The sequence below is a fragment of the Sorex fumeus genome, unplaced genomic scaffold (assembly GCF_029834395.1).
Source record: "Sorex fumeus unplaced genomic scaffold, SorFum_2.1 ptg000072l, whole genome shotgun sequence".
Taxonomy (NCBI): Eukaryota; Metazoa; Chordata; class Mammalia; order Eulipotyphla; family Soricidae; genus Sorex; species Sorex fumeus.
This window is the reverse complement of record NW_026606129.1, coordinates 51,091,244-51,113,236: the sequence shown is the minus strand read 5'-3', so window position 1 is coordinate 51,113,236 and position 21,993 is coordinate 51,091,244. Positions and strand designations below refer to the sequence as shown.

The 21,993-nt window shown below is 53.5% G+C and overlaps 4 protein-coding genes across 7 annotated transcripts; 3 read left to right on the top strand and 1 right to left on the bottom strand.

Moving 5' to 3' along the window:
• The first annotated feature begins 935 nt into the window (after positions 1–935).
• On the top strand, positions 936–5,593 carry TMEM115 (transmembrane protein 115). Its single transcript, XM_056129012.1, has 2 exons — positions 936–2,232; positions 4,785–5,593. Exons 1-2 carry the CDS (start codon positions 1,382–1,384, stop codon positions 4,987–4,989), a joined length of 1,056 nt encoding a protein of 351 aa, XP_055984987.1. The 5' UTR covers positions 936–1,381; the 3' UTR covers positions 4,990–5,593.
• Positions 5,594–6,141: 548 nt separating this feature from the next.
• LOC130037283 (transmembrane reductase CYB561D2) lies at positions 6,142–9,604 on the bottom strand. 4 transcript variants are annotated; one of them, XM_056129017.1, is made up of 4 exons: positions 8,915–9,121; positions 8,621–8,772; positions 8,101–8,138; positions 6,142–7,232 (listed from the first exon to the last, which is right to left on the bottom strand). In XM_056129017.1, exons 1-4 carry the CDS (start codon positions 8,959–8,961, stop codon positions 6,729–6,731), a joined length of 741 nt encoding a protein of 246 aa, XP_055984992.1. In that variant the 5' UTR covers positions 8,962–9,121; the 3' UTR covers positions 6,142–6,728. The 4 variants fall into 4 exon arrangements, with proteins under 4 accessions (XP_055984992.1, XP_055984993.1, XP_055984994.1 ...); XM_056129016.1 differs by lacking the exon at positions 8,915–9,121 and adding an exon at positions 9,215–9,604 and having other exon boundaries at positions 6,143–7,232; XM_056129018.1 differs by lacking the exons at positions 8,101–8,138; positions 8,915–9,121 and having other exon boundaries at positions 8,621–8,756.
• NPRL2 (NPR2 like, GATOR1 complex subunit) lies at positions 9,476–13,558 on the top strand. Its single transcript, XM_056129011.1, has 11 exons — positions 9,476–9,605; positions 10,716–10,807; positions 10,909–11,077; positions 11,205–11,313; positions 12,059–12,195; positions 12,272–12,369; positions 12,470–12,506; positions 12,617–12,710; positions 12,786–12,903; positions 13,154–13,293; positions 13,380–13,558. The coding sequence occupies exons 1-11, from the start codon at positions 9,528–9,530 to the stop codon at positions 13,445–13,447; spliced, it is 1,140 nt and encodes a 379-aa protein (XP_055984986.1). The 5' UTR covers positions 9,476–9,527; the 3' UTR covers positions 13,448–13,558.
• A 2,540-nt stretch (positions 13,559–16,098) lies between these two features.
• On the top strand, positions 16,099–21,614 carry ZMYND10 (zinc finger MYND-type containing 10). The gene is made up of 12 exons (XM_056129023.1): positions 16,099–16,223; positions 16,558–16,666; positions 18,374–18,490; positions 18,595–18,648; positions 18,782–18,940; positions 19,025–19,113; positions 19,188–19,291; positions 19,519–19,691; positions 20,834–20,959; positions 21,042–21,163; positions 21,253–21,378; positions 21,466–21,614. The coding sequence occupies exons 1-12, from the start codon at positions 16,132–16,134 to the stop codon at positions 21,539–21,541; spliced, it is 1,347 nt and encodes a 448-aa protein (XP_055984998.1). The 5' UTR covers positions 16,099–16,131; the 3' UTR covers positions 21,542–21,614.
• The last annotated feature ends 379 nt before the right edge of the window (positions 21,615–21,993 follow it).

Here is a 21,993-nt window from a genome sequence, read left to right as displayed (position 1 = left end):
GGTCTAGCAATACTCAGGGTTTAATCCCTGCTCTGTGCTCAGGGATCATTCCTTGTGGGGACCATATTCAGTGTCTGGGATTGAGGTCAGGTCAGCTGCGAATAAGGCAAGTGCCTTACCTGCTGTATTATCTCTCCAGTCCCTTCACTATACTTGCAACATGGGCAGCCTGCGCTGAGTATCCAGACTCGATTGATTTTACATCTTAACCCCTTTTGGTTCTCATAGTAGATTTGACTTTCAATAAAATTGAATTTCAAAAAAGTACAGAAACTAGGCCAGAGACATAGTACAGAGGGAAGGGGCTTGTCCTGCATGCGGCCAACCCAAGTTTAATTCCCAGCACCCTGAGCACCGGCAGAAGTGATCCCTGAGCAAACAGCCAGAAGGAAGGTCTGATCACTGCCAGGTGTGGCCTCAAAATAACAACAAAAAGTTCAGGAACTTGGCCGATGTCACCATAACAGCCACGCAAAATTTCCTTAGACCTGGCACACCCCATACAATATGAGCCAGGTATACCCCAACTTTGTAAATTCCAAGAGTAAGCGCACCAGAACCAGCCATACAACTGACCTCAAGGAAACACCCACTCAAGTTGCTCATACATAAGAAGTGCCCTTCTTTCCCGGAGAATGAGCAAGAGTGTGCGCTGAGGTCGTGCTACCTCTATTTGAACGGACTCCCGGCCAGTGGCACCCCAGCAGGTCGTTGTTCCCAGCCGAGAACCCGCCCGGCGGAAACAGTCCTGAGAACTACAACTCCCAGGCACACCCGCCTAGTACCACCGGCATCACCAGGAATGGCGCGGGCGCACAGCCTCCTGGGCCTTGTAGTTCTACTTGGAACCCTCGCTTCGGCCTGGGACTGCGTGTCCCGGCATGCCGCGGAGCCGGAAGACCTGCGCTCACCGCCTCCTGGGACGCGCAGGCGCAGCGCCGCTGTTTGTCGGCGCCTGAGTAGGGAGGAGGTACGGGTCGTAGCCAAGCCCAAGACCCAGACCCGGAGCTGGCTAGGATTGACTCAGTCCCCAAACTCGGCTCCGTTCCCGCGCGGATTGCAGGCCCGGAGCGAATGGAGGAAGCCGAGTCCTGAGATCAGCGCCAGCCCGGTCGGCGGGGGGCCACAGGGCGGGCAGGCAGGCGTGCTGAAGCCGCCTCGGGCCTTCTTTCAGGTCCCCGCGAGGGGCCAACTTCGGGCCCCGCGACCACACTCGGCCCTGTGTGACTGGAGCCGCCCCAACCGGAAGTGGAGCCTTCACCGGGGCCATAGGCCAGTGACTAGGCCGAGCCCGGGCCTCCCGACGGGGCCGGACTGGAACAAGGCCCCGGGGAGGCCCCGAGCCCACTAAACCCTTCCCGCAAATCGACTCGCCGGGAAGATGCAGCGCGCCTTGCCGGGCGCTCGCCAGCACTTGGGGGCCATCCTGGCCAGCGCCAGCGTGGTGGTGAAAGCCCTGTGCACAGCGGTACTAGTCCTCTACCTGCTGTCCTTCGCCGTGGACACAGGCTGCCTGGCGGTCACCCCAGGCTACCTCTTTCCACCCAACTTCTGGATCTGGACCCTGGCCACCCATGGGCTGATGGAGCAGCATGTGTGGGATGTGGCCATCAGTCTGGCCACAGTGGTGGTAGCAGGACGTTTGCTGGAGCCTCTCTGGGGGGCCTTGGAGCTGCTCATCTTCTTCTCGGTGGTGAATGTATCTGTGGGGCTGCTGGGGGCCTTTGCCTACCTCCTCACCTACATGGCTTCCTTCAACCTGGTCTACCTTTTCACTATCCGCATCCACGGTGCCCTGGGCTTCCTTGGGGGAGTCCTAGTGGCACTCAAGCAAACCATGGGGGATTGCGTGGTCCTACGAGTGCCCCAGGTGCGGGTCAGTGTGGTGCCCATGCTGCTGCTGGGGCTGCTGCTGCTGTTGCGGCTAGCCACTCTGCTTCAGAGTCCAGCCCTGGCCTCCTACGGCTTCGGGCTGCTGTCCAGCTGGGTGTACCTTCGCTTCTACCAGCGCCATAGCCGAGGCCGAGGGGACATGGCTGACCACTTTGCATTCGCCACCTTCTTCCCTGAGATCCTGCAGCCCGTGGTGGGGCTGTTGGCGAACTTGGTGCATGGCCTCCTGGTGAAGGTGAAGCTCTGCCAGAAGACAGTGAAGCGCTATGATGTGGGCGCCCCGTCCTCCATCACCATCAGCCTCCCGGGCACAGACCCTCAGGACGCAGAGCGGAGAAGGTACTGTGGAATCTCGTGCATCCTTGTCAAGCTAGGAGAGTGTTGCTTGTTCGAGTCACATTCTGACAGTTGAGATGCTTGCTGTGCGTAGGTGGCAGCCAGGGTTCAGGTGTTAGGTAGATTCAGGAAGAGATCAAGTCTGGTTTGTGTGTCTTGAGAAATAGCATCTAGTATTTTCCAACACTAGGAAGTAAAAGTTGCCTTCCTGTGCCCAGGCCACTTAAGATATCTCAAGGAATGCCCAGTTTCCTTTGATGCTTTTTGAGACACCAAAAGGAAGCATGGTACACATAACCCTGGCCTTTTCTCACACCGTTGGGATCCTAGAGCCTAATCTTGTGGTAGCCAGAAACCACCTGCTGAATCATTTCACCCCAATAGGGAAGGAATAACAGAGGAGACTTGGAAACCTTTAGAAGCCATCTGGAGTACCCCCAATTTCCAAGTGTCTCAGTTTAGATGTTGTATTTCTCTGCCTCTTACTTGGGTACTACTAGGGTTAGCCACCACATGGAGTATATGTACCCCAAAACCAGGACACAGGATTGAGGGAGTCTGCTGACCACACCTTGGGATAGAAACCACCCTTCTTTTATCTGTAAACCAAGCCATCAGGCAACCTGGCTGAATTATTCACTGGATACACCTTGGCCAGGGCAAGACACCTCTTTTTTTTTAAGCTAGCTCAGCTCTGTAGACTGAGAGTGGTCATAGCTCCATTTCCAGCCTTCTTGAAGGTATGTGTTTACTTGAATATTGAAATCTAGAACAGGCACTTTGTCAAAGCTCTGCTTTTGCTCACCTAAGGAACAAGTTCTTGGCTTGGTCACTTTATAAATTCTGAAGTTAGCCCTCTGTGTGCTCTCCAGTGAGCTGTGGGTTTGAGGTCAATCCCTTTGTTGTTTTATTTTGGGGTTCACCATGGATATACTGGCAATGCTTGGGAGGCCAGGCAGTGCCACATCAGACCCGAGACCCCCAGCATGCCAGGTCTGTGTTCCATGCCTTTGAGTTGTTTTCCAAGCTCCATGTCCCATTGTTCATAGTTTCTAGCTGGAAAGGGTGACAGGTTACTGTGGTCCAAGATGGTGGGTGTCAAAGATACACATGTTACCCAAGCGCCAGGGCCTAATTCTGTAGCCTATATTTGTCTCTGGCTAATAAATCCTAAAATTAAAAAAAAAATGTCTTAACCTTATCTAGTGGAGATGGAGCCAGAGAGCTTTTATACTAACTGCCCTCAAAGCACTTGAGGTGGAGTTAGCCAGAGTTCACTGACAGTGAACTCTGTCGATGAGAGTTCTTGGATTGTTAGGGTTGGCTGATATTCACAATATCCTTGCCTAGATCAAAGGAGATTAACAGGTGGATGGGGTGGGGCGGGGTCTGTGTGTGTGTGTGTAGGATGCAGCAAGCCTAATGGTTATTAGCTTACTAGGGGTGCAAGTTTCTCCAATCTGTTTGAGATCTAACTGCATACAGCTCCCACACCCCAATGGTTCTGAGTAGAAGGAAGCAGTTTCTCATCCTTGACCCTTATAAGGAAATCATTAACAGGCCACTGCTTTGGCATTTTAAGAGAACTGACAAGGGATTCCATGGGGCAGGTGTCTGGGTCGGTAGCAGCAGGGGGAAAAAACATTTTGACTGCCAACTTGCTGTGTGTTACGCTAAAGGACAGGTTGGAAATATGCTGGGACTTCCTGTACCTGTGTCCTTGTTATCTTTCCTGTCACACACCCTGGCATGATGGAGATGTTGGTTCTTTGCCGGATCTGGAAACCTCCACAGGCGGTCTCCAGGCTGAGGCATCAAGGAGCCACAGTAGTGCTCCCAGAAGCTATCACTGGCAGCAAGAGTCTTGCATGGCTCTTTAGCAGGACCCTCAAGGGTTGCCCTTTGGAGCCAGGGGGCTTAAGTTCTAGGCCATGACCTACTCACTGGCGATTTTTCCTTTATCTCTTCTACAAAGGCTAAGTATGACCCTGCAGTCTGCTGTGGTCCTGGTATTTCTGGGAAGAATATTAACAGTCAGGTAGGAGGGGTGGGCAGCCCAAGCTGGCCTGTTTCCCAGGCTGAGAGCTGAGGCAGGTGTTTGAATTTCAGCTTTCCCCACACAGTCACGCCAAAGGACTCATGACACCCTAATAAAGAGAGGGGAGAAGTAACAACCCTCTCCTTGGGTATGGTGTCTGTTGCCCAATCAGAAAGTTCTGTCCAAGGGTTTGCCCTGCCACCCATCTGCCCAGAACACCAGTTCTGCCCACTCTGTAGTACCACTCTCAGAATCAGTCTTTGGGCTGCCAGGTGGGTGGTCTGGCAGATCCCAAACTGGCCTTTTCAATCTGTTGGTACCCCAGTTATAAAGGGAAGGCTTTAGCCTTTGAGTCCTCATTCTGATGATATAGTGAGTCCAAATCTCTGTGAGTCCAGAGCCTGCACGGAGACAGGGATACAGGGAGCCTGAGCAGAAACAGGTGTCAGCTTCCTGAGACAGCCAGGCAGGGGCCTAGTCCAGACCCAGAGTGACCTGCCATCTTTCCTCTGACCAGGCAACTGGCCCTGAAGGCCCTGAATGAGCGGCTGAAGAGAGTGGAGGACCAGTCTGTCTGGCCCAGCATGGACGACGACGAAGAGGAGGCTGGGGCCAAGGTGGAAAACTCGCTGCCTTCAGACAAGGCTCCCACACTACCAGGAAAGGGGGCTCTCCCAGAGTCCAGCCTAATCACCTTTGAGGCAGCTCCCCAAAAGCTGTAACTCCAGACCACCTCAAGTGTAACGCCTCTTCGCCCATGCTCCCCTTGACACCCTCTCCGCTACTCCAGAGCTTTGACTGCTCTGAGGAGAGGGAAGAAGGCCCACTGGAGATTTTCACAGTCTTCTGTTTCTTGCCAACACTACCCAGGATTCTTGTTACCTGGTTCCAACTCCAGACAACCACTATGCCAGGAACGGGACTTCTAAGGCATCAGACAGTCCCAGGCCATCTGAGGTAAGACTGTATTCCAGCAGGCAGCCCCAAACAAGGGACAACAGGTGCCACAACTCCCAAGTCAGCCTTCACACCTGAGACTGGTTGCCGAGAGCCTAGAGCCAAGGCAGGAAATTGCCAAAAGAAAAACGACATTTTATGGCGAAGCAGGAGCAAGCCCGCAACATTTTGTGCAGGAGCAAGCCCTGAGTTGCACATCCCTGCCCACCCCAGAAAGACTATGTTCATGTCAAGATTTGATTCCCTGTACTGTGGCGGTGACTGCTTCTGGGCCAGAGCAGCCATGGTCCCCAGGTATTTTCTACAGGACCACTTGATCGGGCGGCTAAGCCCAGCCTCGCAGTATCAATAAAGCAGTTCTTTGAGGTATGGCTCCTCGGCTCTGTAAGACCACCTTGTGCAGCCCCCTTACTTTGCTCAGCTTTGGGGGTGTTTCCATTTAGGGGACTTGGTCCCTCCCTAGGGAAATTCCAACTAGGATCAGCAACCCATGTCCACTGCTCCCACCATTAACTCTATGCCTACTGCCAATATCCTCCAGAGCTGCCACCTCAGCCTTAATGTATTCTTTCCTCCGTTCCCCAGTCAAGGGAGGCCCTGGTCACAGACCAACGATTAAGGGGTTCTTATCACAGCCTTTTTTTTTCCTTTTGGTTTTGGGCCCATCAGCAGTTTTCAGGGCTAACTCCTGAAAACTCCTGGATTCACCGCTGGTGGGCTCAAGAGACCATATGTAGTGCCAGGGATCAAACTTAATTATCTGCATCCAAGGAAAATGGCTTAGCTGCTCTACTATCTTCCAGTCTCTATCAAAGCCCTTTTTTTGGTGTTAAGGATTAAGCCTAGAAAAAGACAACTGTTCTGCACCTGAGCTTCCTCCCTAACCCAGGAACTGGTCTTATCCTTGGCCTACCTCAAAGGCAGAGCGCTTGGTGCATGACACTTAGGAAGACAGCCCATCCCCAGCTCCCATCCAGGCATTTTTGAGATCTGACCACCAGTCTGGAGACCCCAGCATAGCAGGCAGGTGGGAGGCTTACAGGACACAGCTGTTCCTTTCAGTGACAGCCTAGGGCCTGCATGCTTGTCAGTGAGCAATCCGGGACAAGGGATGACCATCTTACCCAGCTGCCCAACATTTCGTGCTGACAGCAGTTGCAAGAACTACCCTCAACTCTGGGCTCTGCCTCCCAGTTAGTCTTTTCAGTCATTTATTTTACTTTTTTTTTCCTCCTGTAATTTCTGGACATACCAACGTGAACTGAATTTCTGGGGAAGCACTCTTACAATCCCAGCTTTATCCAGACATAATTCATATATATCCTCCTCTGACAAAGGAGAGGAAAGGGGGCACACTCATGGGGGGGAGGGAGCAAGCAGGAATGTTGCACACAGGACTCCTCCTCTGATTGCTCCAGTGCCTGAGGTGGCCCCATGACCTAGTCAACTGAGAGAATCCAGCCCAGCTGGAGCAAACCCAGGATTCCCCTAAATTGGGAAGAGCTTATGGCTGGATCCTTTTGCGGTACAAGTAGGCATTGCTCACCTGGTTCATGATGACTAAGCTTGTGATAATGGGGCAGAGCACAGCCAGGTACCAGAACCCACCAGTGACTGTGGCAGTGAACCAGAGTGAACACATGCCCAGCAAAAGGCTGGCACTACCCAAGAGGTAGCACACTAGACCAGAAGTGGCATGATACAGCTTAAGCTTGGCCAGGGGCCATCGGGGCAACAGTTTGGGGTAGAGTAGCCCCACCCCACCTGAGCACTGCAGCCCGGCCCACAGCACAGCTAAAAGCCCAGCCTGCCCATGCCACGTGGCCAAGTGGGCTTTGCCCAGCTGTTCCTTGTGGAGGATGACAAGGCCCAAACCCAGCAGTGCACACAGCAGGGCCAGCAGCTGCAGTACCCAGTGACAGCGTGTCCGGCCCTTCCGAGAGAGGGAGCGCAGCAACGAACTCTCAGGAGAGAATACCAGCAGGGCCTCGGTCATCAGGAAAGAGAACTGGGAAGACAGGAATGGGACACAAAGTGAGGAGAAGAGGGCTTTAGGTAACAAGCTGCCAGTAAATGCCAGCAGTCCCCCCTCTTCATTCTCTCACCACCGACAACAGTATCCATTATGAGGGGCAAGCCTGGAGAACTCCTGGATATAACATCCAGCCTGAGGAACCAGCAAGGTGCCTCTCCAAGCTTCTTCCTGGATGCTTTTCTAAAATGCTATCTCTGTTACCCAGCACACAAGGTTTGAGATGTGAGAGTCATAAATGATTCACAAGATCTGTTTCTTTGACACAGAATGGATACAGTTTCTTGGCAAGCACTAGCTGCATAGGTGTACTGTTACAGGGAAAACTAGATGTGTCACTATAGATTAAGGTATAAAGGAACACATTCACCCAGATGCATTCCTTTTTTCTTTTTCTTTTTTCCTTTTTTCTTGTTTTGGACCATACCTGTTCATGACTCAGGGTGCTACTCCCAGTTCTGGTGGGTGGTTGGGTGGGGATTACCCAGAAGTACTCAGGGAACCATGCAGTGCCAGGCTTCCTACATGCAAAGCATGCTTTCAGCCCACTGTCCTCCAACCCATCATCCAAATGCATTCCTAAGCTTCCTGCATGGAGGTGAGTGAAGCCTCATTTTGTGCTTAAAATGAGCTCAACCAACTTGTACTTGGTCTTAAACATCCTGGGGTTCAAGTCAGAGATGGAGTTGGGCAAAAGATGACACAGGCAATTCTTCCAATCCCATATCCCATCCAAACAGATACTGAGTGTAAGGATTAAAAGGCCTCAGGGCCACTGCCCATACCTATACTACCTCCCGCATCTCCCCTAATCCCCTAAGATCTGGTCAGACCCACTACTTACAGCCAGAGACATAAGCACAGGGTGCCAGGAGAACAAACCTGGAATGAGAAGAGGAGGCTTTTTGGGGCTGAAGCAAGAAGAACCCAGCCAGCCATACCATCCCTGACAGGCTAAGGGAAACGGCAGTTCACGGCCCAAAGCAGTGTTGTCAGATTGTGAACCACTTCTTTTTGCAAGCTGACCCAATACCTATTGTCTCTTCCCAGTTCCTCCCTGGGTTAGAGGCCATGCTTGGCGACTTTTCTGTCAGTCCTCCTTCCTTTCTGCAGCACACTGCAAAGGCAGTCAACTAAAGCACCAAGACAAAGAAAGAATCCAGGTACTCTGGGGCAGGGCCAAGTTGGCAGAGCTCCCATATCCACCTGCTCTGTCCTACTTATCCCTCCAACATTCTGTGGTTCGTTCATGCCCAGTCATCCAGGTCTGTTCCAGGAGATGGATACAAGGATTCCTACTGCCCTTGCTGCCCAGAAAAGGCGTAACTTTTCTTTCCCAGATGTCAACCATGAATTTTACTTACTGGAGCCAGGTCTGGCAAGCACAGTCACAAAGATGGTGAAGCCCAAGGCCACAAGGTGGGCAGCAGCTCCAGAGGCAGTGCGTAGAACTCTGTAGATGTGTGATTCGGTTTCCACAGAAAGGGCCATGGTCATCCAGGCCGGTACCTGTAGCCTGAAAACATGACAGAGGGGCAAGAGTCTCAGGTACCCTATATCAGTTCCTCACTGGAGAAAGGGCTAGACAGGAATATCAGTCTCTTTCAAGAAATTAAGATAGAAGTTAAGGTAGAGAGGCAAAGTAGCAAGCCAAGTACCAGGAGTAGTTACTATAAAGCTGCCGTGATCGGTGGCCTATCAGCATGTACCCATATGCGAACTGGAAATGATCACTGACCCACCTTCCAGGTAGGATGCGCAAGACCGTGTATTAAGACTACAAGTACCAGAGTGCACCACGCCGTCTCCTGCCAAGAGCGCCAGCAGGAAGAATATGGAGCACTAGGGGAGTTGTAGTTCCCGGCTGCATCCGTACGACAGCGTGAATGCATTAGTGCACAGCACCCGCCTGTGCGGCTCTCATGCAGCCTCTACCGCTAGGGACCAGCCTGCCTCACCTGCAACACCGGCCGTCCGCGGTGACTTCTTCCCGAGAAAACGGGATACTCGGGGGCCGGCCGTGCGCGCCGCCGCTCCGTCTCCTCACTTCCGGGTGCGACGTACCCGCCCGGGACTTCCTGGATGAGCCCCACCCACCCTCAGCCACACCTCTGAGCCGCAGTGCGCAGGCGCCCGTGAGCAGCTGGCCGCTCGCGCGCAGGAGCGCGCAGGCCTGCGCGATCCCAAGACGCGGGGCTTTGGGCTGCTTCTGGCAGGTGTGTTTCCAGTATCTGGGCACCTGGGAACTGCCCATTCTCGCCCGTTGGAGCCATGGGCAGCGGCTGCCGCATCGAATGTATTTTCTTCAGCGAATTCCACCCCACGCTGGGACCCAAGATCACCTATCAGGTACCACCCAGGTTCGCGGGGAGGCGGTGTGGATCCCCGTGCTGCACGCAGACACGGCGGCACGCCACTCTCGTTCGCAGACAGTATCGGAGAGGATACTCTAATGCTGGCCCTGGCTCCCGGGGTGTTGGGGCCGATAATCATCACATGGGCAGTGATTGCGGGAGATCACGACTTGGGGGGCAGAGGAGAGCAGAGGGGCCACAGTGGACGATCCACTCTGCATGCACAGGAATTTAAATAAGGGGAGTAGAGCTGAAGGGTATAGTATATACGCAAAAGCCAGGAGACATAAAAACATAAAACATGGCCAATGAAAACAAAAACATAGCCAATGACTAGAAACAACAGTAGAGGCAGGGGCTGGAGAGAGAATACAGCGGGTAGGGCGTTTGTCTGGCATACAGCTGACCAGGGTTCAATCCCTGGAACCCCATACGGTCAACAGTAATAAGCCCTGAGAGGGCCGGAGAGATAGTACAGCGGGTAGGGTGTTAGCCTTACACCCAGCTGACCCAGGTTCCATCCCCAGCATCTCATATGGTATCCCAAGCACCGCCAGGAGTAATTCCTGAGCTCAGAGCCAGGAGTAAGGCACCACCGGGTGTGGCCCAAAAGCCTAATAATAACAGCAACAATAATAGCCTGGAGGAAAGAAGAAAAGCGAGAGAAGCAGTTTTCTGCTTTTTAGGTCACCCTGACTCTTCAGCTCCATGGTCCTCTAAGGCAGTGTTTTTCAACCACTGAACATTCCAAGGGGCCACAGGTGAGATCAGATAAATGAAGCATTTAGAGCACAAGACTAGGGGGCCGGTAGACTGGGGGGAGTCACAGGAAAGGAATGAGGTTGGAAGGGGCCACAGTTGGACAAAGTTGAGAAACGGGCTGGAATGATAGCACAGCAGATAGGGCATTTGTCTTGCACTGGCCGACCCGGGTTCGATTCCCAGCATTCCATATGGTCCCCCGAGCACTGCCAAGAGTAATTCCTGAGTGCATGAGCCAGGAGTAACCCCTGAGCATTGCCAGGTGTGACCCAAAAAGCAAAAAAAAAAAAAAAGTTGAGAAACAGTTCTAAGGTGCCTCTTATCACTCTGCTCCCCTCTCCAGGTCCCTGAGGATTTCATCTCCCGGGAGTTGTTTGACACAGTCCAGGTGTACATCATCACCAAGCCAGAGCTGCAGAACAAGCTTATCACTGTGTGAGACCCTTGGACAGGAGAGGATGGAGGGGTTCGCAGGAAATGTGGATAGGCCTGGAGACTAAAGGAATTAACTGTTTGCATCTTTTCACCCCGTCTAGCACAGCTATGGAGAAGAAACTCATTGGCTGCCCGGTGTGCATTGAGCACAAGAAGTACAGCCGCAATGCCCTGCTCTTCAACCTAGGCTTCGTGTGTGATGCCCAAGCCAAGACCTGTGCCCTTGAGCCCATTGTCAAAAAACTGGCTGGCTACCTTACCACACTGGAGGTCCACAAAATGATGGGCTTGAGTGGGTGGGCAGGCTGAGCTGGGGAAGGTGTCCCCAGACTAGGGATAGGGTGCTAGCCATGCATCCTGAGAGGTATACCCACCATGCTGTCCATGCCCCTTCCAGCTGGAGAGCAGCTTTGTGTCATCTGAGGAGAGTAAGCAGAAGTTGGTGCCCATCATGACCATCTTACTGGAGGAGCTAAATGCCTCAGGCCGGTGCACTCTGCCCATTGGTAAGGCCCAGCCTCTGCAAAGACAGCAGAAGGGTAGATAGGAAAGTATCAGGGGAAGATGACTCCAAGCAAGGATGAGACTCATGCACCAGTGGCTAGGAAATAGTCAAGAATGGGGCTGATGATGCCAGCGTCCAGTGCATTGTGGGAAGGAGGTTAGAGAAATGAGAGGCCAACAAGACCTCCCCAGCTCTGCTCTTTGCATGTTCTTTGCCGTCTCTGGTTCTCCTCTTACTCCATAAAAGGAGGTAATTAGCTCATTCAGAAATGCCTGCTTACCTCAAGGGTGAATGAGAGGGATGAATGAAAATTAAGGGTCTCTTTGTGGGCCAGAAATATAGTACAGTGGTTAAGACACTTGTCTTGCACATAGCTGACCCAAGTTCAATTCCTGGCACCCCATGCCTCCCCAAGCCCCACCCAGGAATGATCCCTGAGCACAGAGCCAGGAATATGCTCTGAATACTGCTGGGTGTGGCCAAAAACTAAAAAACAAGAAAAAGCCCCTTAGAAGAAATGGTGGGTATGGAGAGATAGTATAATGAGTAGGCTACTTGCCTTGCCTTGCACATGGCTAACCTATGTTCAGTCCTAGAACCCCATTAGTCCCATAGGCTCCAGCAGGAGTCATTCCTGAACACAGAGCTAGGACTAACTCCTGACCATCACCAGGTGTGGCTCAGAAACAAACAAAAAAGGGGCTGGGGAGGAATGGCACTAAGGATATGAATGGGGGCCCCTACAGATGAGTCCAACACCATCCACTTGAAGGTGATTGAGCAGCGGCCTGACCCCCCTGTGGCCCAGGAATATGATGTGCCTGTCTTTACCAAGGACAAGGAGGATTTCTTCAACTCACAGTGGGACCTCACCACACAACAGGTGTGCAGGCCTTCCTCCTAATCACCACAACCTTGGCCTCATCCCGCCCTTCCTTACCCTGTCCTGCCCTGCCTAGATCCTGCCCTACATTGATGGTTTTCGCCACGTCCAGAAGATTTCAGCTGAGGCAGACGTGGAGCTCAACCTGGTGCGCATCGCCATCCAGAACCTTCTGTGAGTGAGGTGGCCATTGGCTTAGGACAGTGAAGGGCCAAGGCTGAGTGGGGCCTGGGAAGGCATGACTCTCAAAAGCTGAGCGCCTCTGTCTCCCCAGGTACTACGGTGTGGTGACACTGGTGTCCATCCTCCAGGTAGGTGAGTCAGGCTTCTCCCTGGAGACAGCATGTGACTGGGCCAAATGGGCCCTGTGTAAGGCTTCCCAGCCCTCACTCTGGCCCTTGTGCCTCTTGTTACCTTCTAGTACTCCAACGTGTACTGCCCAACACCTAAGGTCCAGGACCTGGTAGATGACAAGTCCCTGCAGGAGGCGTGTCTGTCTTACGTGACCAAGCAAGGTAAGGACAGGCTCTGGAGGCAGCTGTATGGGGGAGAGGAGGGCCACCTTGAGAGCTGACCCCTGGCACCTACAGGGCACAAGAGGGCCAGTCTCCGGGATGTGTTCCAGCTATACTGCAGCCTCAGCCCTGGCACTACTGTGAGAGATCTCATTGGCCGCCATCCCCAGCAGCTGCAACGTGTAGATGAAAGGTCAGAGGGGGCTCTGTAGGGGCATGGGGGGAGGGGGTTTCCTGAGGCACTCCATTTTGTATTTCTTTGGGAAGCTTTGGGGATCCGAGAGAATGCAAGTAATGACTGAGCAGAAGCATATGGTACTGCTAGTCCATGCAGGCTTCCTGAAGGTGATGACTTGGTGGGCAATGCTGGAAGGGGTTGACCAGACTGTAAAGAGTTCTGGCCAGGGCATCACTCCTCTCTCTTGCAACCCCACCCACCCCAGGAAACTGATCCAGTTTGGACTTATGAAGAACCTCATCCGGCGGTTACAGAAGTATCCTGTGCGTGTGTCCCGTGAAGAACGGAGCCCGGCCCGACTTTACACAGGCTGCCACAGCTATGATGAGATCTGCTGCAAGACAGGTAGAGGCAGGGTGGGCAGTTGGGGTGGGGTCAGGGAAGGGTGGCCAAGCTAAGGCTGCTGACCTCACCTCCACCCCCACGCCCAGGCATGAGCTACCATGAGCTAGATGAACGGCTGGAAAATGACCCCAACATCATCATCTGCTGGAAGTGAAACTAGTGGAGATTCTTGCCTACCCTACCCTGCCTGCTACAAAGGGACAGAGCAGCAGACTGCTCTGGCCCACCTCAAGGTTGACCCAGACTTCTGTAAATAAAGTCATTCATTTCTGCCTACCTGCCTTGAGTACTTCCTCTGAGCAGTCCGCGCAGATGCTACAGTGAGTGGAGCGGCCTTGGTGCAAGCGCTCAGGAGCGCCATCTGCTGAGTAGGATGGCGCTAGTAAGCCCGCTAATAAGAAACTGAAAGAAAAATCAGGGAGAGGAAGCTTTAAGAGTGATGTGGGATCAGAGTTGGAGCAGCAACCCATTACAGGGCTGGGAAGGGCCCTTGGAGGTAGCATAAGTTGAGGCCTGAAGGAGGGAAAAGAGGAAGCCTCTGGTGGGGAGATAGCTCCAATGAAGAGCACTGCCAGAAGCAGGCTCTGAGCACAGGGTGACCCAAAAATAAAAACTGCCTGATGGGGGAGATAGTTCAGAGAGCTAGCACACATGAAGACTTTGCAAGCTGGTGGCCTGAATTGGGGCCCCTGACATCACCTGAGCATAGGGCCAGGAGTAGGTCCCGAGCATCTTTGACTATGGCCCCAAACTCAAAGAATAAGAAGAAATGAAGTTCCAGGCAAGAGACATAGTACAAGGGGTAAGACACTTTCATGTGGTAGACCTAACTTCCATCCTCCCTTATGGTCTCCTCAAGTATGGACTGGACTGAACACCACTGGGTGTGGCCTCCAAATCAAAAAGAAAAAAATGAAGTCCCAAGGCAGGAGAGGGGCAAAAGCTGAAGCTGCAGCGCTGCTAGCAACCTGGTTAGACAAAATTTTGAGGGAAAGAATCACCCTCGGGCCAGAGAGCAACGTCTAATATGCACCTTTAAGAAACCTTGGCTGAATCTTGAAACACAGCGGCTTTTGGCAGAAATGCGTCCTGACCCCACAGTAGGTTACTGTAGCCGGGCCACCCCCAGGGGGGAAAGGGTATTGTCCCTCTGCCTGCTCCCCCTAGGCGGCTCGGTGGCCATCACCCTCCAGAGGCCATTGGACAGTCAGGTCTGGGCCCGCAGTGATGAAACTTGTTGGGCCTCACAGGATGGGGGTGAAGCTGGTCCTGGTCTCCCCGTCCCAACGAGATCCCGAGTCATTGCTCACGAATGGCCTCTCTGGCTCCTGATGAAGCTGCTCAACGGCCATGATCCCAGAGACTCAGGAGCAAATCTCAAAACCCAGTGGCTTTTGGCAGAAATCCCTCCAGATTTAAGTGTTAAAATCTCAGAATTTCAAAATTGTGCAGCCACTATTGCAGCCACATGACATCATATGTTATTCATAACCAGCAATAGAACACAAATTGTCTACTGTTGCCTTTTCAGCAGATCTGAGTGTTGGGGTAAAATCTCAAATAATAATGGTGGGTCTGGTGTCAAAATATTGAATGTGATCAAAGTGGAGAGAGAGAGTAATGTGGAAATCATCTGCCCCACAGGTAGGGGGAGGGTGTGGGATGGGGGTATATTGGGTTTTTTGGTGGTGGTGAAGGTACAGGTGTTTCATTGCATGACCGAGACAGACCTGAAAGCTCTGTAACTGCTCTCACAGTGATTCAATAAATAAAATTATAAAAAATGAAAAAAAAATGGAGGTTTTTTTCTGCCAAAAATGAAAAAAAAACGGAGTTCATGCACAATTCAATCAGCTAATCAGTGGCTGAATAAATAGCAGTACTTATACATAAAAAAAATTTTTTTAATTAAAAAAAATTAACAAGGCGCGCATTTGCTGCCCGAGCCCATGTGCTGCTTGTGCCCACGTGGCCGAGCACATGTGGTGCCCGAGCACATGTGTCGCCCGCATCTCCCCTCTTGAGATGTGTACTTTCATGCTTTCGTGTCAACTTTACTCTCTCACTCTCTCTCCCTCCCTCCATACCTAAAAATCCTCCAAATAAAATCTATTTTAAAAAAAAATTAACAAAAGAAACCTTGGCTGGGGCCCCAGCAATACTACAGTGGGTAGGGTCTTTGCCTTACAGATGACCAGGGTTCAATTCCTGGCAATTCCATATGGTCCTCTGAGTCCTGCAGGAGTGATCCCTGAGCACAGAGCGGAACCAAGAGCAAACTCTGAACACAGCCCGAGGGGGGTAAGGGATAGGGGAGACCCATTTCCTGACTTCAGGGGAGGTGCGCAGCCCAGAGTAGATGGGAGAATTAGTATTAAGCGGGTAGAGCCACCAGATGGCGCTGGGCAGCCGGGAGAAGCGCCTCCACGGGGCTGGAAAGGAGCCGTGCAAGCGGGGCTGGGGAGGCCGTGGGGACCCACCCTGTGCGGGTCGACTTGACGTCCAAGCAGAAAGTTTAGGTCACGGGCGTCTGGAAGTTACGAGAGCCTCGTAAGCCATAGCTACAGCCTTGCCGCCTGCAGCCGGAGAAGCGAGTCACGGCCAGCGAGTGCGGACCACGCCGGACAAGAGCAGGGGCGGGTCAGGCGTCATTGCGCAGGCGCCCCGCTGTTTCCGTGGCAACGAGGACCGACTCACACCAACTGTTCGGCAACCGTCGGTCCCAGACTTTGGCTCGGCGGGAAATTATCTTCCCTAGCCTGTCTGCACCCTCACCCCAGTGCTGCTACCTAGAGTCAACTGGACCCGTTCTCCACGCTCGCTGACTTCGGCACAGACATGAGCGACCTGGAGCTGCTTCTACCCGGGGAGGCTGATGTGCTGGTGCGGGGATTGCAAAGCTTCCCGCTGCTCGAGATGGGCTCCGGAGGGTGAGGCAGCACCCGACCGAGGGTCAGCGGGGTACCTGGGAGATGGCCGCAAGGATTGTGGAGCGCAGCCCCGGGTTTCATCCTGACACTGCCGGGTGTTTCTCTCCTCTTATACACACACACACACGGGGAGGTCAGGGAAGTTATGGGATTAGGGTCTTCAGAAGGGTGGAATGCAGCCCTGATATTAGGCGGAGAGATTGCCCAGAGCGGAGGAGCCCCCAGCTGGGGAGGCAAAACTTTCTGGAATAAGGGAATATAGTCGTTTAGTGGGACCCCATCGCCTACTCAGACCACACACATCTGCACCCAAATACTTATAACTCTGGGGCAGGTGGAACCAGCAGCACGAGAACCTGGAGAAGCTGAACATGCAGGCCATTCTTGATGCCACCGCCAGCCAGGGCGAGCCCATTCAGGAGCTGCTGGTCACCCATGGGAAGGTATATTGGGGTCACAGTCAGGCTTCTTACCTTCAATCCCCTCCACCGCTACTCTATCTCTCAGGAACACTCTGGATACCTGTTCTTCCCTCTGGCTGGTCTGTAGCCTCCCCAAAGGAGAAGTATAATAAACATTTGCTTTTGCACCCCTGTTGAACAGGACCTTGGTACCCCAGACCAGCTTTGGGGCATGGGTTGATTAGGATATGGTGATCTTAAGATAGCCCAAGCTACAGGGGAGGACCATTCTTGGATCCAAGAGAGAGCTTAATAGGCTTGAGTTCTTGACTTGCTTTACATACAGGAGACCCAGGCTCCATCCCAACACTGCATGATCCTCATGCACTACTGGAGAAATCTGAAAAGTCAAGAGTATGGGGCCAGAGAGATAGTACAGAAGGATAGGCACTTGCCTTGCATGTGATTCCAAAGACTACAGCCCCAATTTGAATCCCTGGCACCACAATTTGAATCCCTGGTACCACATATAGTCCCCTGAGTATTGCCAGGGGTCATTTCCTGAGCACAGAATCAGGAATAGCCTCTAAGTACTGCCAGATATGGAGTAAAACACCCTCCCCCCCGCCAGGAATAATCCCTGAGCACTGCCAGGAATTGCCCCACAAAAAGCCCTAAATAAATGCCTTCCTGAATATAAGGTAAGGCCAGAGGGTCCGCCACTGAAATTGAGACTAGGATTTTACAATGGAAGAAGGAATCTGTTCTTTAAGGAAGTTAGAAGTCAGGAATTAGGGCAAAGAGATTAAGTTCTTGCCTTGTATTCAGCCAACCCCAGCTCAATCCTAGGATGGTCCCCCAAGCACTATTGGGAGTTTTTCCTATGCACAGAGCTAGGAGTAGCCTCTCCACAAAAAAAAAAAAAAGCCAGAGATATAGTACAGCAGGTAAGTTGCTTGACTTGCAACAAACCCAGGTTCAATCCCTGGCATCTCATAGCATCCCATATGGTTCCCTGAGCACTGCCAGGAGTGATTCCTGAGCACAGAGCCAGGAGTAACCCCTGAGCAATGCCAGGTGTGGCCCCAAATTTTAAAAAAAAATCATAAATTAGAGATTAGCCTTGCTGGATCAGGATCTAATAGATAACTTGACATATTATTCAACAAAAATGTTCCTCTGCAAGGAAAAAGGGTAAGGTGGCGGCACACAAGATCTCAGAAACCAGAGGCCAGGAAGAAGACAGGGCAGGAGCAGGAAGGCTGGCCTAAGAGGGACACCTGAATTGGGAGGAGAGATTCCATAGAGGGGAACCGGCAACCTGGGAACAAGACAAGGACGTGGAGCATGGGGGATGGGAAACAGGAGGAAGCTGGCCCCCACAGATGTCAGGAATAGCTGGAAGGTAAAACCAGCAAGAGAGAGGCAAAAAAGGTGGGCACGGAGCATGGATGAAGATGTGGGCAGAGCCAAAGTGATAATACAGCAAGAAGAGCACTTTCCTTGCATGTGACCAACCCGGTTCCATCTCCGGCACCACGTATGGTCCCCTGAGCCCTGCCAGGAGTCTCATTTCTAAGCATAGAGCCAGGAGTAAGACTGAGCACCACTGTCTCCCCATCTCCCCCACCAAAAAAGAAGAAGATGTGGGCAGAGCAGTGTGAGTCTGTGCCAGGGATAGGAGGGTTGCCAGGCCCAAAAAAGACTCCTCCTTGTCCCTGGTCCCTGCCCTTCCCCTGTGCTGCTCAGATCCCAACACTGGTGGAGGAGCTGATTACTGTGGAGATATGGAAGCAGAAGGTGTTCCCGGTTCTGTGCAAGCTGGAGGACTTCAAGCCTCAGAACACCTTCCCCATATACATGGTGGTGAGCTGCACCCTTGATTCCCTCCCTAGCTGCCCCTCCAGTGGGTGCTGGACTAGAAGGGAGAGTTGGCAGCCCCTGCAGCAGCTCCAGTCTGTGTCTGTCAGGTTCACCATGAGGCCTCCATCATCAACCTCCTGGAGACGGTTTTCTTCCATAAGGTGAGGCCCACCCTCCTCACACAACTCCTGTCCTGCCAGGGACCTGTTTTCTATGTGGGAAGCAACAGACAGAATGTCGTCCATTCTCTCTCCCCATCCTCTCCCTGCCGCCCCTCCCCGGCCCACTCCCCAGGAGGTGTGTGAGTCAGCAGAGGACTCTGTCTTGGACCTGCTGGACTACTGCCATCGCAAACTGACTCTGTTGGTGGCCCGGAGTGGCCATGGTAGCCCCCTGGAAAAAGAGGTGAAGGAGGAGGAGGAGGGGGAGTCCCAGTACAGCAACCCCATGCAGGTGGGTTGAGCTTCCCTGGGCCTGATGAAGGCTGGAAGCAGCAGGGGTGGCCCTGCCTAAGCACCCTGTGCCCCCCCCCCCCAGGAGCTGCAGAAGCAGGCAGAGTTGATGGAGTTTGAGATCGCACTGAAAGCCCTCTCCGTGCTGCGCTACATTACAGACTGCGTGGATAGGTGGGCAGCCTGCTGTGGAGGGCTGGGAGCTGGGCCTGCGGCCTGTTCTCAGCGGCTTCATTCCCCACTCCTAGCCTTTCTCTGAGCACCCTGAACCGCATGCTCAGCACCCACAACCTGCCTTGCCTCTTGGTGGAGCTGCTGGAGCACAGTCCCTGGAGCCGGCAGGGGGAAGGAGGTAAGGCCTCCCCGTCAGCCTAAGCTCCAGCTCTCTGCTTCTAGGCCAGCCTCCAGAATTGAGGGAAGTGAGGCCCACAGAGAGCCGCAGGCCACCTTGCCCAGTATGAGCCTATGCTTGGGCTTGGTAGTAGCCCATGTGTCCATCCGGAGGACTTGCAGTGCTCTGGATTGAACAGCACCCTAGCCTAGACTGGTCCAGAGACCTCCTCTGCTTCCTCTCCCTAGGCACACTGCAGCGGTTTGAGGCAGGCTGCTGGAAGACAGTGGCCCCCTCAGAGCAGCAAAAGCTGAGCAAGTTGGATGGGCAGGTGTGGCTCGCCCTGTACAACCTGTTGCTGAGCCCTGAAGCCCGGGACCGCTACTGCCTCACCAACTTTGCCAAGGGACAGCTACTCAAGGTGAAATCTTCCCATACTGCCCAAGCCCCACTCACCCCAGCCCTCTACCTATGGGCCTCAGGAGACACAGCCACTAATGCAGAGTTAGGTCAAATGTGTCTGGCCTATCAAATAGCCCTTTATTTCTTTGTTGTTGTTGTTGTTTTTGTTTGCCACGCCCTAGGTGTGCTCCTGATTCTCAGAGTTCTCCTGGCAGGGCTCAGGCAACTATATGCTGCAGTGCTAGGAATGGTGTTCAGGAGCCATATGGAGTTCTAGGGATTGAATCTGGGTCAGCCATGTGCAGGGCAAGCACCCGACCTACTGATAGCACAGCGAGTAGGGCGTTCGCCTTACAAGCGGCCAACATGGCCGACCCAAGTTCGATCCCTCCGCCCCTCTCGGAGAGCCCGGCAAGCTACCGAGAGTATTCGATATGCCAGACACAGTAACAACAAAGTCTCCAATGGAGACGTTACTGGGCCCGCTCGAGCAAATCGACGATCAACGGGAGGGCCTTTACCTTTACCTTTTATTTCTCAAGTCCCAGTAAATGCTTTCTCAGGGGGAAAGAAAAATTGTGCGCTACCCCACCAAATTTTTCTTCTTTTTTATTTTTTGGTTTTGGGCCACACTCTGCAATGCTCAGGGTTCCTCCTGTTTCTGCATTCAGGGATTACTTCTGGGAGTGCTTGGGTAACCATATGGGGTACAGGGATCAAACCCAAATCAACTGTGTACAAGGAAAAAACCCTACCCACTGTACTATCTCTCTGGCCCAAAATCTACCTACCTACCTAACTTCTTTTTTCTTTGGTTTTGATGTTTTTGGGTGACACTGGTGATGCTCCAGGTTTACTCCTGGCAGTGCTCAGGGAACCAAATCAGATGCTAGGGGTGGAACCTGGGTCAGCTGTGTGCAAGGCAAAGCGTACCATCACTCCAGTCTCCTAAATCTACCTTCTTTGAGGCAAAACAGAAAGTGGCCCCTAGTTACCCTCAAGGTCACTACAAGCCCCATTAGATCGTTGCAGTGTAGTGGCCCACTTGGAAAACTCGGCAGTAGTGGGATGTGGGCCCTGCGAGCACCTTTAGCCCAGCCTTGATCTGTTCTTTGGTCCTCGGGTCAGCATGATACTGACTTCCCCTCAACACCCTTCCAGCTTCGGGCCTTCCTCACAGACACTCTAGTGGACCAGCTGCCCAATCTAACGGACCTGCAGGCCTTCCTGGCCCACCTGGCCCTGACTGAAGCCCAGTCCCCGAAAAAAGACCTGGTGTTGGAGCAGGTAGGCACTAGGAAGTCCGCACTTCAGGAACGCTGTCGCCTATATCCATTTCTCCATGCTCCTTGCCACTTTCCTACCCCAGATCCCAGAAATCTGGGCGCGTCTGGAGCAAGAGAACAGAGGCAAGTGGCGGGCTATCGCCAAACACCAGCTGCGAACCGTGTTCAGTCCCTCTGAGCGGGACTTGCGACTGCAGGCAAGGAGGTGCGGACAGCTGCTGCGGCCGGCAGGGGGGAAGGGGTGCTCCGGTGTCCCCTGCCAGGTCCAGTCAGGCCCCCCTGACCCTTTCCCAGGTGGGCTGAGACCTACAGGCTGGACGTGCTACAGGCAATTGCTCCAGAGAAGCCCCGTTGCGCCTACTGCAGCGCAGAGGCCTCCAAGCGCTGCTCTCGGTGCCAGAAGGAATGGTACTGCTGCAGGTGAGGTGGGGGAGGGGGGTCTTAGAACCTGGGACTCAGAACCCCACTCCCACATAGGCCACCAGCTCACCGTCCATCTGCTTGCAGGGAGTGCCAGGTCAAGCACTGGGAGAAGCACAGGAATGTTTGCAAACTGGCCGACCAGAGTGACAGAGCCAAGTGAAGGCTGAGGAGCCTGCGGGCCATCCGCTATACATACAGGCCGTCCAAAGTGCTCCCCTGAACCTCTGCCCAGCACAGCCTCCGAGGTGGCGAGCACAGTCGGGTGGTGACAAGCCGCTGCGCCTCCTCCCCCTCCGCGGAGCAGCCCCCGCTTCCTGCCTCACCCGACCATCGGCTGACACAGGAGGCCCGGGCGGGTGGGGGTTGAGGGGCAAGGGCCGGATGTGGGGACCCTCTTCCTCTAAGCACAGTAGTAAAGCTGGCCTCCAGAAACATGTGTCTCTGAGCGGCCTTCTGTGGTTGCTGTCGTTCGGGGGAGGGAAGGAAGGGAAGGCGGGGACTCTGTGGGAACGTCCCCCACCCCCTCCACCCCCACCCCCGTCGCCCCACACTGCCTGCGGGCCGCCACAGCCGGGGGCCCAGGTTTCCATTGCGCGGCGCGACTCGGCCCCA

What these genes read in the sequence shown, in the direction of transcription:
- TMEM115 (XM_056129012.1), top strand. Translation starts at nt 1,382, where the DNA reads ATGCAGCGCGCCTTGCCGGGCGCTCGCCAGCACTTGGGGGCCATCCTG. An exon ending in CAGGACGCAGAGCGGAGAAG is followed by an intron (nt 2,233 to 4,784) that starts GTACTGTGGAAT and finishes TCCTCTGACCAG; the next exon opens with GCAACTGGCCCTGAAGGCCC.
- LOC130037283 (XM_056129016.1), bottom strand. Translation starts at nt 9,510, where the DNA reads ATGGGCAGTTCCCAGGTGCCCAGATACTGGAAACACACCTGCCAGAAG. An exon ending in GCTTGCCAGACCTGGCTCCA is followed by an intron (nt 8,139 to 8,620) that starts GTAAGTAAAATT and finishes TTCTCATTCCAG; the next exon opens with GTTTGTTCTCCTGGCACCCT. An exon ending in CTGTGCTTATGTCTCTGGCT is followed by an intron (nt 7,233 to 8,100) that starts GTAAGTAGTGGG and finishes CTGTCTTCCCAG; the next exon opens with TTCTCTTTCCTGATGACCGA.
- NPRL2 (XM_056129011.1), top strand. Translation starts at nt 9,528, where the DNA reads ATGGGCAGCGGCTGCCGCATCGAATGTATTTTCTTCAGCGAATTCCAC. An exon ending in GGGACCTCACCACACAACAG is followed by an intron (nt 12,196 to 12,271) that starts GTGTGCAGGCCT and finishes TGCCCTGCCTAG; the next exon opens with ATCCTGCCCTACATTGATGG. An exon ending in CACTGGTGTCCATCCTCCAG is followed by an intron (nt 12,507 to 12,616) that starts GTAGGTGAGTCA and finishes GTTACCTTCTAG; the next exon opens with TACTCCAACGTGTACTGCCC.
- ZMYND10 (XM_056129023.1), top strand. Translation starts at nt 16,132, where the DNA reads ATGAGCGACCTGGAGCTGCTTCTACCCGGGGAGGCTGATGTGCTGGTG. An exon ending in CCAAGGGACAGCTACTCAAG is followed by an intron (nt 19,692 to 20,833) that starts GTGAAATCTTCC and finishes ACACCCTTCCAG; the next exon opens with CTTCGGGCCTTCCTCACAGA. An exon ending in AAGGAATGGTACTGCTGCAG is followed by an intron (nt 21,379 to 21,465) that starts GTGAGGTGGGGG and finishes ATCTGCTTGCAG; the next exon opens with GGAGTGCCAGGTCAAGCACT.